At 37.4% G+C, this 12394-nt stretch overlaps 1 protein-coding gene across 11 annotated transcripts; it reads left to right on the forward strand.

Moving 5' to 3' along the window:
- The first annotated feature begins 330 nt into the window (after positions 1-330).
- On the forward strand, positions 331-10704 carry LOC113274896. 11 transcript variants are annotated; one of them, XR_003323307.1, is made up of 11 exons: positions 331-593; positions 711-843; positions 1372-1399; positions 1503-1640; positions 3139-3228; positions 3340-3477; positions 4307-4380; positions 9199-9349; positions 9902-10015; positions 10202-10271; positions 10379-10704. XR_003323307.1 is itself a non-coding variant. In XM_026524314.1 (8 exons), exons 1-5 carry the CDS (start codon positions 439-441, stop codon positions 3400-3402), a joined length of 492 nt encoding a protein of 163 aa, XP_026380099.1. In that variant the 5' UTR covers positions 331-438; the 3' UTR covers positions 3403-3477; positions 4307-4380; positions 10202-10271; positions 10379-10563. The 11 variants fall into 11 exon arrangements, 2 of the variants coding, with proteins under 2 accessions (XP_026380099.1, XP_026380100.1); XR_003323308.1 differs by having other exon boundaries at positions 9199-9322; positions 9873-10015; XR_003323309.1 differs by having other exon boundaries at positions 9199-9322; positions 9885-10015.
- Positions 10705-12394: the final 1690 nt, after the last annotated feature.

Raw genomic sequence — 12394 nt, forward strand, 5'->3', positions numbered from 1 at the left:
TGCTGCCATTCAACACAACTACAGGGAAGGAAACCAAGCCGCAGATGGTTTGGCCAATCATGCAGCAGATGAAAGCCAATTAGGAAACTTATCAACGAAAATATGGGACCATGCAATCCCGCTTTTTATTAGCCATATTTTATTTCATGATTCGGTGGTACCACATACCACGACAAATTGTAACCTAATCTCATATCAATAAAATGCATGCTTAAAAAAAAAAAACAAACTAGTCAAGCAGGTAGTTGGACTGTTGGAGGAGTGACGAATTCATAATTTCGGTCAAAACAACCTTTCCCCTATATTACGCACTCTTGAACAAATTTCCGATCTATTTTCTTTTCGACTTCACCTTCTTTTTTTCTAGAAGGGCAAAAATACGAAAACCACGACATAAACCTAGCTAGGGTTTTTGATTCCAGATTTCTTCTGTAGGTGATGGAGGAGTCTGTGGCATCTACCACTCGCGATTTTTCTGAATTATCTGTTTCTATAAACCCACCTCCATCACGAAGGTTGGAACCGATCGATTTTTCTAGATTAAGATGGGGTTCAATAGGTTTCACCCTCCGGAGAAAGGATCCCAACTTTGAGTAAGATATCTTTCAATTCTTGATTTTATTTTTGTATCGTGAATTTGATGAACCCTAAATTTATCAAAATTGGACTCACTTGGACTGAATTTGATATTGTTATCATTATTATTACAGTGGTTGTGTTGATGGTAACGCTGCACGTTATGAGCACGTGATTCTATTTGAGGGTAGGCTGGGTAGCACTTTCACTGTCGATGACGGCCCTGAACGAGATGCTAATGATCCTATAAACGCTGAATTTCTGGAGGTAATCGCGACTGTTATTTTAATTGTGTAAAAACTAGATGACCGCTTGCGGTGGGGGAGGCCGACCACCAGAAAAACAGACATGACTAGAGACCCACAAATAATATGTGCAAACAGGATTTACAAGTGTGAATTCTATCTATTTATGTCACGGATCACAGAATTTCATGTACTAATATGCATTTCGCTCCCCCAAACTCCCAAAGCAAACTAAATGTACGAAAGTAAGTTTTAGCATTTCACAGTATGCTTGAAACATTAATGTATCACTTTTCAAGGAAAAAAAAAACACACGTACTACAACATGGCCTAAACTCGGCCAAAGAATATAAAATGACTTGACGTGTAGATGAGTATACTGAATACAGCATCACATAACACATCTTAGAGATCCACGTACCTGGCATGTGAGTCGGCGTCTTGGTAATGGGTTTGAAAGAATCAAAACTACAAACTTATTTCAGCGAGTTAGTTTAAATCAGACACCACGTCTTGTCACACACTAAATGCAATGTCAATACGTGTTCAGGATATTTCTAGCTGGACGCGATACGTTGGTAAGTGGTAACTAAATTTAACCAAAACAAACGAGGTAGGTTTGTTCTTTCTTTCCACTCCCCTCTTCTACTAAACCGATTTTTTTTTTGTTTGAACTTCCAGTTCTTTCTCTTAAATTCTCTGTCAGAAGCTTCACCCAGTTGCTGCGTGGTGGTGAGCGAGACTTTTGCTTTGTTCAACGCCTAAACACAATTTTGAAAAAGAAATCCAACTTTTTGTTTTTAATTGGTATTTTTGGAGGTATGAATTAAGATGATATGTGTAATTAGTTGTTGTTAGCTCTAGTCATGGTGTTTATAAGTGTGTGTTCTTGGATATTTCAATTTTGGCTAATAAATTAATTCTCAAGTGATGATGGGTTATCAATTTGAGTGATTATGCATGTAGCTAGGGTGATGAGAAGAAATTAGAGTTGATCCATTACAACAGTAGTAGAAATTTAAACTCTTCGGGTCGGGTCGTTTATCAGTAACGGGTTAATAAGACAGGGCCAATAACCCGTCATCTTCTCCACGGAAGTTCTTTCTGGACTCTGTTTTTCTACAGGAAAATATGTTTTCTAAATCTCAAATTTGTTCGAATTTACTGAAATAAAAGGTGAAATCACTGAAAATGGGTACTTCCATTCTCTATTTGCATTGAATTGAAGTAGATTATACTCTTATTGGTCCTTCAAATGGAATTTTAAAATGGTGAAATAGATTTTTTTTTTTTTATGAAAACGAAACTAAAATCGATCGATTCTGATCTATATAATGTCTATTTTAATGATCTTTGAACTGTTAGTTTTCTTGTTTGATTAAATTTGACAGAAATTTGTCTTCAATTCGATTGATTACCTTATATTCAACCTGAATTTTGTGAAATTGTAAATTTGAAGTTTCAATTTAAAAAACTTGGGACATTTTCTGTGACCGACAGATTGCAGATTTCTCATCACATAGAAGGCCTCCCTTAAGGTCGGCCAATTAGTAGAAGACTGAACTTCCATAGGCGCTAGTTTCTTGATTCTGTCACTGGGTTTGGTGGAATCTTATCTGGCGACTTTATATGCAGCATTTTTCCTACAGGATCCCAATTGAACCCAACATACCCTAATGATATTTAGAAGACTAATGATATTTAGAAGCACAGCAGAGGTGCCGAATTGGTAGCGTTTCTTCTTTGGGTGCCTCACCCTAGAATCATCGCCCCTGTCTAAGGTGTCACCGGATTTATGCACTTGAAAGTAAACATAAACTAGAATTGCTTATAGGTACCCTGAAGTTTTAAGTACTTCTATAGCTATTTCACTTCTTTAATCAGTCGGGTATCTTCTCTTTACTTTGTGAGGCATTACTGCCTCCTGGATTTGTAACCAGCCGGGCCAGCCCCTTGCCCCAAATGGCATAGGTTTTCTCTTCTCCCACTTTGTGATATACTTAGTTAATAATATTACTGCCCCCCAGATTTCGTGAAAATAAGGAGGTGGTTGATTGGACTGTCCTGATTGATTCACGTGGTCATTTACTATTGGGTCAAGTTACCTCGATGACCATAAGCTTCATACATTAAGATTCAAATAGGGACGGGTCGTCCACTTTTCCCTATGCATGTCATCATGCCATCATCAGTATTATTTATATTTCCTCTGCTGTTAGTTAGGCTTCGAGACTTCTAAAGTACGCCATATACTAACATGCTCTTTTTAGTTTTAGTAAATGCAAATTTGTAACTGATCGACACATCTTAACCGCAGAGCATTAAGAATTTCAGAATTCCTGAAGAATTTGAGGAAGTTGGATTGCATACTTTTCTGGTGCAAAGAACCTGTAAAGCGTTCGAAGAAGTGAGTCTGTTTTACCCTGAATCTGAAATACTGCACAATGATTGCCCTCATTGATTTTTCCCTTTAATACTTTTCACAACCTGATGTGGCTTTACTTTTCCTTACTTGTAGGCTGCTGGTAAGTTTGTCCCGAAAAAACATTGCGAGGAGTCTATTAAGTATATGTGGTTTTGAGGAGTATCTTAAGCTTATGTCATTCGAGCTAAAGATATGACTTGTTAACTGGCTGCGAATCTTACATATTATCAGGTGCGATATCTAGCTTTACTGTTATATCTAGTTTGGGACTGGGGTCATGCTGTAGTATTTAAGTACTGTGTAATTTCTGTCTACTGGGTGTTGGTTGTAACTTTTACAGTTTTCTGGACACCATTAAGCACTTATCTACTTGGAGCAACTTTTATCGTTTTTTTTTTTTTTTGGGTTGAAAATAGCTTAAACTACCGGCAATACCAATTTTTACTTTGAAAATGAGTTCTACACAGATTGACGTAGGTTCAGAATGATGCACCAATTTTGGCTACTCAATCTAGTATTCCTTCTAAACCACAGAACATATGTATTTTGTACAAAGAGTCTCCCCACCAGAATTCAAATAAAATACTCCCCGGTTTCAGGAAAAGTGATACTTTCACTTGCGGGGATGTAGAAAAGTGAGTCGTTTGCGCTCTGAATCTGAATGATTGTGTAGCATAACGATTTCACACATTGATTCTTTGCTACAACTTGATGGGGCTTTTCTTTTCTTGTAGATTCCCGCTGGTTCACATTTCTGTCTAAGCTTTTAGAGAAAATAGAGGTTCCTTAACTTCAAAACCCTAGAAATTTTCTTAGGATTTAATTTTCGCATCACCATTTGCATATAATCATCAATCTCTCTAGTGCAATTTCATCTACAATGGCACACCCTAAACCATCATCTTTTCCATTGAACCTAAATTTCACAGATAGAACTGATGAATTGTTCAATACAAGTTGATTGTAAAAAAGTTGTATTATCTAATTTTAGAAATCAAATACTAGATTTACATTTTCTAAATCTGCAAACCATAATCCTATAAAGCATTTGTGTCTGAAGGGATTTGATGTATGGAATTAAGCTTACATTACAGTATTTGATGCCGCACCAAGAAATGCTCTCTCTCACTCAAGGTAAACCTCTTTCCTAATCTGCTTTCAATTGTTTCATTGATTCTTTTTCTCTTGGAACTGCATTCGTTAAAAAAAAACTAGCTAGAGAGTTGGGTAACCCATCAGAAAAAGCAAACTTAGAGTTTTCATGCAAGTAATTTGCCCGTACCACCCTTTCATATGGAGGATATAGGTTGATCATTGCAGTGTCTACTATTTCTGGCATTATAGGCTGCTTTAGGAAATTACAATTTCAACCACGGAATTAAGATAATAAGTTATTTGAAGAGTTAAGTAAATTGTTCTCAAAATGGCTCTAAGTTATGAATTTTCTTTTGGATTTGTACCCTTGACTTCTGCCTTGCACCTCCACACTGGAAAATCTAATGCCTTTATGTTGCGCCTTAGATATTGCTGCTAAGAACCCAATTGCTACTCCGTCATGATAGCTATCTGTGTCACCTCTGAAACCTGTAACACCCCTTGGATCACCTGTTCCTGCCTTCTTCAAAGACCTGTTACAAATTATTTAACACTGGATAGTTATTAACTGCCGATAACATTTCAGTTGAAAACCATCTCTGATGTAGAGTAGGGTTTCTAATGAGGGTGTCAATACTGTGTAGTTTATTCAGGGATGACATTTGGGTTTTGATTAGAGCTATGGTTGATGAAGGATATGATTTTTGAGTTCACATTTTAGGCACCTTGCTTTCTGCACTAGGAAACAGTTCAGGAGATTCAGTGCTATTTCTGGTGTAGACGAACTACCATTACCAACCCTCAACCAATCATTAACTCTGGTTCTTACCAAAATTGAACTCACTTGGTTTGGATTTGATATTACTATCATCGCAGTGGTTGTTCTGTTGGTAATGTCGCTCGTTATGAGCACGTGACTAAATTTAAGGGTAGGCTGGGTAGCATTTTCACTGTCAATGACGGTCCTGAACGGGATGCTAATGATCCTAGAAACGCTGAATTTCTGGAGGTAATCGCGACTGTTATTTTCATTGTGTAAAAATTAGTAGAAGAATGAACTCCATCGCTACTAGTTTCTTGATTGTGTAACTGGGTTTGGTGGAATCTTATCTGGCCGACTTTTGGTGGGCAAGATATATGCAGCATTTTTTTTTACAGGATGCCACAAGATTTAAGCCCAACCTGCGCAAAGGCAGTAGACTAGCACATACCAAGGAAAATGTGTTGCTACTTAGTTTACTCTTATGATATTCAGAAGCACAGCTGAGGTGCCGGATTAGAGTGTTTTCTCTTCGGGTTCCTCACCCTAGAATCATCGCCACTGTCTAAGGTGTCATCGGATTTAAGCACTTGAAAGTAAACATAAACAAGAATTGTTACAGTGATTGTTTATAGGGCACTTGAAAGTAAACATAAACTAGAATTGTTTATAGGTACCCTGAAGTTGTATGTACTTTTACAGCCATTTCACTTCTTTAATCGGTCGGCTATCTTCTCTTTACTTTTTGAGGCATTACTGCCCCCTATATTTGTAACCAGCCGGGCCAGCCCCCTTGCCCCAAATGGCATAGAGTTTTCTCCATCCCACTTAATGATATACTGTTGGATATTGACTCGATTTTAGGAAACATCAGTGTGATTCCTAAATCAGTTTTGACTGATTTTTAGAATTATGGTTAGACTTCTATTAAACATGGGTTTCCTATCTTAGCTAGTTTAAATTTCCTAAATTAGAGTAAAATTTGGTTTCCTAATCGAAGTATTGTAAGCCTATAAATAAAGGCATAACCTTTAGGTTATAGGTATCTACATCATCTACATAAATCTTGTCTAAACCCTTAGGTTGTGGACATCTCCTCACAAAGAAGAGAAGTAATCTCTCCATTAGTAAGATGTAAATCCTCTCATGGCTTTGGGGCTGGGAGAGTTGGGGTAGATTTGAAGGTGAGTTGAAAATTGAAGAAGAAGAACGGGTGCTGAGTGTCATGTGCATTGTGCATTTTCTGATATATGAATAAAGTGAATTTCTGCTGCCCGTGGACGTAGGCCATTGCCGAACCACGTAAATCTCTGTGTCTTGTGTGTTCTATGTGCATTACCTTCCGTTGAATGTTTAGTTTTCGTTTCTGATGCCGGATCCTGGAATGCCTTGAGGAACAACTTAACCTCTCGGCACAACAAACTGGTATCAGAGCTTAGGTCTAGGTTCTTGAAATCTAGGGTTTGCTCGTTTGAATTGAGACAGAAACAATATGTGAAGATATCAAAGAAGATGTCAAATTTGAAAAAGAACACAAAGACAAGGTGACGTTTTTTGACTGAAATTTGTGGTGAAGAATCGTGATAGTTCTGAAAACTTTTGGTGAAGGTTGGTGACAGTTTTAGAACTATGGTGCAAGGTTATAATAGTTCCGTCAGAAAACGTGGTGTATTGAATTAGCAGTGGATTTGTGGAAGAAGACATATTTATAGATTGAAGTAAAAGCCTAGAATAAGATGCATCAATAGGCATGTTTCAAAATCAAGTTATATCTGGTTTGAAATCAGAGGTACTTTGGAATTCGGAAAATCGTTGTGTAGCCTCATGTGAAGAATCTTGGAGACAAGGTCGTTTGAATTGCATCAAGTTGAAGAGGTGGATTTTCTGATTTGACAAGCACCGTTTGAAGTATCAATTACGCATAAACGAATGTATTTGAAGTGTTTCACATCCATTGATTGATACATTTTTGAAGTTGAAGCTCTACTTGAAGGAAGGATTTGACGTTGGTATACTTCTTGAGACCTTATCCCTATGTACTTTGCATAGCTTCTTGGTTGTTTTTGGTATTTACCTTGCTTGTTTGAGTCTTTTGTGGACTATTTGGGAATACCTTGTTGGTTTTCAGTTTAAATGTGTTTGTTTTGCAAGCCAAGTTGCAAGGAAACAAGAGTATTGTGTTTGAATTACAAAGTTGAATGGTTTGTACGTTGGAAGAGGTAAAGATGCAAAATTGAATTTCGTCATGATCCTTAGAGTCGTACTAAGTACGGAACGATTGTGAATGTTACCGGTTGTCATTAGTTCTATCATGTTGTCCTTGACGTAGTCGAAGGAATTGAAGAAGTTAAACTCAAGTTTGCGTCAGTTGCATGGTATAGTGAGGATTGCAGAAACCTATTAGTAGGTTCCTTATGAGAATTATCGACCATTTGAATATCTTAGTGTTATGAGAGCACTAGCGGGAGGTTGATAAATTCTGGTTGAAGAGTTTGACACGAAGAAGTGCTTGAAGATGGTGCCAGCATATTGCATTGTTAATGATCGATTGAAGACGTGATAATCGGATTTCCTATATGGAGATATTGTGTGTGGTGGAGCTGTAATTTCTTGTTCTGTTTTGAAGAGAAGCGATTGAAGATGAAGTTGACACAATTTTTGGCATATGATTGAAGAAGGGTTTGTTTGAATGTGTTGAGTGTGAAATTTTTGGCATATATTGACTCGATTTTAGGAAACGTCAGTGTGATTCCTAAATCAGTTTTGACTGATTTTTAGAATTATGTTTAGACTTCTATTAAATAAGGGTTTCCTATCTTAGCTAGTTTAGATTTCCTAAATTAGAGTAAAGTTTGGTTTCTTAATCGAAGTATTGTAAGCCTATAAATAAAGGCATAACCTTTAGGTTATAGGTATCTACATCATCTACACAAATCTTGTCTAAACCCTTAGGTTGTGGACATCTCCTCAAAAAGAAGAGAAGTAATCTCTCCATTAGCAAGATGTAGATCCTCTCATGGCTTTGGGGCTGGGAGAGTTTGAGGAGATTTGAAGGTGAGTTGAGAATTGAAGAAGAAGAACGGGTGCTGAGTGTCATGTGCATTGTGTATTCTCTGATATATGAATAAAGTGAATTTCTGCTGCCCTTGGACGTAGGCCATTGCCGAACCACATAAATCTCTTTGTCTTGTGTGTTCTATGTGCATTAGCTTCCGTTGAATGTTTAGTTTTCGTTTCTGATGCCGGATCCTGGAATGCCTTGAGGAAAAACATAACCTCTCGGCACAACATATACTTAGATAATTATCCATTACAGCTCCCCAGATTTCGTCAAAATAAGAAGGTGGTTGATTGGACCGTTAAGTCCCGCATTTAGGTACTATTGACAGTGTTTGTGGTTTGAGAGAATGGAATTAGTTTTCCAGGAAAATAATTCATTCTTGTGTTTGTTAGACAGGAATAGAGGAGAAATAGCAAATGATTTTCAAAAAGAAAAGAAATTCAGAATCCATGGGCTGGGTTTAAGATTTTCCGTCTACAGGAAATATAATTCCGAATTAGATTCCCTTCTTGCCATCCAAACACCATGACTCCGTGGGTCATATTTTTCTGTCGGCCCCTCCATGGTAAAACATCAACCAGTGCTTTGCCTGCCGAATACGTAGCCAAAGTTGGGAGTTTCAAAAATAACTCGCTAATTTAGGACCGGTTCATAATTTTAACAAGATTGGACAAAATTATCCTTACGTTTACGCTCTTCAGCAAAATTCTAAACTTCTAAATTTATCGTAGCCAATAGAAATCAAAAAGGAAAAATATAACATAAACCTAGCTAGGGTTTTTGATTTCAGATGCTTTTGTAACTAATGGAGTCTGTGGAATCTACCACTCGCGATTTTTCCGAATTATCTGTTTCTAAAAATCCAACTCCATCACAAAAGTTTGAACCAATCGATTTTTCAAGTTTAGGATGGGGGTCTATAGGTTTCACCGCCAGGAGAAAGGGTACCAAATTGGAGTATGATATCTTTCACTTTGGTTTTGCTTTTGTATTGTGAATTTAACTGGATTTGATTTTGTTGTTATTATCATTGCAGTGGTTGTTCTGTTGGTAACGCTGCATATTATGAGCACGTGATTAAACTTGAGGGAACAATTTTCACTGTCAGTGACGGCCCTGAACGGGATGTTAATGATCCTAGGAACGCAGAACTGTTGGAGGTAGTTCACGCCTGTTATTTTGATTGTGTAAGGAGACTGAACTTCATAGCCACTAGTTTTTGTTTCTGTCACAGGGTTTGGTTGAATTCATCTGGCCGACTCTGGATGGGCAGTATATATGCTGCATTTTTTCTCCAGGATCCCATTTGAACCCAACCTGTGCAAGGCAGACAAAAATACATAGTGGACTTGCAAATACCAAGGAAAAATACTTTGTTAGTTAGTTTAATCTTATGATATTTAGAAGCACAGACGAGGTGGCTAAGTGGTAGTATTTCTACTTCGGGTGCCTCACCATACTATCATCGCCCCTGTCTAAGGTGCATCGGATTCAAGTACTTGGAAAACAAACATAAACTTGTATATAGGTGCCCTGAAACTATATGCACTTTTATCGACATTAACTATTTCACTTCTTTAGTCAATTGGCTAGATAGAAGAGAAGATATCTTATCTTGTTTCCGTTTTGTGAGTAAGGCATCACTGTTACCCTAGATTACTACCCAGCCCCTCGCCCCTAACAACATAGGTTTTCTCTCCTCCCATTTAGTGATATGCTCAGATAAATATCCATCACAGCCCCCAGATTTCTTGGAAGTAAGCAGCTGGTTGAAGACTTGGGAAATTTACGACAGTCCTGATTGATTCACTTGGTCATTTACTATTGGGTCAAGTCAAGCTTCGTACGCTAAGGTACAAATAGGTCTGGATTAACCATTTTTCTCCATGCATGTCATCATGCCATCATCAGTATTATCTGTATTTTCGGTGTTGTTAGTTAGGCTTTGAGACTTCTAAAGTATGCAGTGTACTATCATGCTCTTTTAATTTTTGGTAAATGCACAAATTGGTAACTGATCAACACATCTTGAACTGCAGAGCATCAAGAACTACAAAATTCCCAAAGAATTTGCAGAAGATGTTGAGAACCTGTAACGCGTCCAAAGAAGTGAGTGCGTTTTACCCTGAATCTGAATTATTGCGTAAGGATCGCTCACATTGATTCTTTTGCTACTTTTCACAACTTGATCAGGCTTTTCTTTTTCTTTCTTGTAGGCTGCTGGCAAGTTTGTCCTAGACGAATGTGTTGAGGAGAGTTTTGAGTATATGTGGCTTTGAGGAGTATCTTAAGCTTATGTTCCTTTTTTTTTGCTTATGTCATTCGAGCTAAAGATATTATTTGTTAACTGGCTGTGAATCTTACATATTATCAACTTTGGGACTGGGGTAATGGTGTATCAGATTTAAGTACTGTGTAATTTCTGTGTACTGGGTCTGGGTGTTTTGTAACTTTTACAATTTTCTGGACACCGCTAAGCACTTGAGTAATTTTATCTTTTTGGTTGAAATAATAGCTTTAACCCCTTGCGGTTCCATATTTACTTTGAAAATAAGAGCTACACAGATTGACGTAGGTTCAGAATAAATGCACCAACTTTCGCTATCTTCAAGGCACTGGTATGTGTTTGACTAGTTGGACAGAACATATCTGTTCTGGCGTTGATACAGTAAATGGCAATATTTTGGTTTCCTTATTCATACTTCTATCGGATGATTTAGAGTGAAAATAAATACGTTGAGTTGGAGACAATCAACAGTGATCTTCCTGATTGTAATTATAATCAACATGTTTTCCTTCTTTCCCTGGCATATGCAGATTGAATAAACACTAGGAATCTTTTATGATCGAACCCATGATATCCTTGGTCATAACCCATGCATGCCCACATGGCCAATGCAATTCATGTCCAAACTCCTAACATGATGTCGAAGACTTTTGGTACCTAATTAGGTGCCTTGACGTAAACTAGAAAATATGTACTCCTAAATGGAAGATAGGCTAGCTATATGCATGGAATTATAGCAGTTCCACATTGGCACATTTGATGATCTTAAAGTTCGCATTAAGTATACCAAAACTTATATATGCATACGCCACAATTGCGTGGAGATGCTTCTCAACTTGTGTACAGTGTAATGTCACTCAAATGCATGTGTAAAGGGCGGCCTCAACTGCGTGGCCAGAGTTCCCAACTTGTACGACTTCACATTCCCCAGTTGTCTCCGTAATAGAAATGGTAATCTTGCCTAGCACCTTGGAAATAAACATGCCTAATACAGATTTTAGGCTAAAGGTACGAGCAACCTAATACATTCCTAACTGATAGACTACTTGTACTACACAGCATGCATCTTACCATATGTTGTGTGATCATGTGAAAGCGCTTCTCTTCCCTTCTCTTCTCACTTCTCATTTTTGACATTAAAATACAGGAAGTAGAATTTAGTCCCAGAAGTGAAAAGGAGAAACAATTTGCTTTATAAAAGGTTCATTTTTCTAGAAAAGGAAAAAGTGAAAATGTTATTAATACTCTTTATTTTTGTTGGTCTTGCACAAACATCCCCGATGGGATAAAAAATAATTTATTTAAATAATTATTTTGCCCTTGATGGCTCTTTTAAAAAATAATAATAATAAAAAAATGGAATACGCGCATCACATTCATCGTATTATTGGTGACAGGAACTAGGGGTGAGCATCTTTCCCGTAATCCACGGATTTTATCGGGACCAACCGCATTTTTTGCGAATGGATATCTGGACCGTTTGCTAATGGGTTGGATGCAGATGAGATTTTTGAAATCCATCGGATTACAAATTGTGCCCAGATGCAACCTTGAAAATCCATTGGACATCCAAACCCGTTAGTTTAAGGGCATTTATGCATTTTATAGAAAATACATAAATAGTTTTGGAATTTTTAAGATATTTGCTTGGAGTGTTATCCATGGACCTTCTATATTTATATACATATATAAAATGTGTAGGTTCTATAAGAAATCATCTATATTTGCTTTATTTTTTATTATAAATTTTAATTAACACAAATCTATTGGATTATCCGCACCCAATCCGTTCATCTATTGGATGTTGGATTAGACGCGGATGCCAGATTTCATCCGTAGTGAATTGGATTGGAAGCGGATAAGGTAAAACCGGTTCATACCGGCCCATGCTCACCCCTGGCTGGGGAGTCAAAGAAAGCAAAAAAAGACTTGGGCTTTAACCCAG

Source organism: Papaver somniferum, chromosome 4 (assembly GCF_003573695.1).
Source record: "Papaver somniferum cultivar HN1 chromosome 4, ASM357369v1, whole genome shotgun sequence".
NCBI classification, from domain to species: domain Eukaryota; kingdom Viridiplantae; phylum Streptophyta; class Magnoliopsida; order Ranunculales; family Papaveraceae; genus Papaver; species Papaver somniferum.

What these genes read in the sequence shown, in the direction of transcription:
- LOC113274896 (XM_026524314.1), top strand. Translation starts at nt 439, where the DNA reads ATGGAGGAGTCTGTGGCATCTACCACTCGCGATTTTTCTGAATTATCT. An exon ending in TAAACGCTGAATTTCTGGAG is followed by an intron (nt 844 to 1,502) that starts GTAATCGCGACT and finishes TTGAACTTCCAG; the next exon opens with TTCTTTCTCTTAAATTCTCT. An exon ending in CACCCAGTTGCTGCGTGGTG is followed by an intron (nt 1,554 to 3,138) that starts GTGAGCGAGACT and finishes TCTTAACCGCAG; the next exon opens with AGCATTAAGAATTTCAGAAT.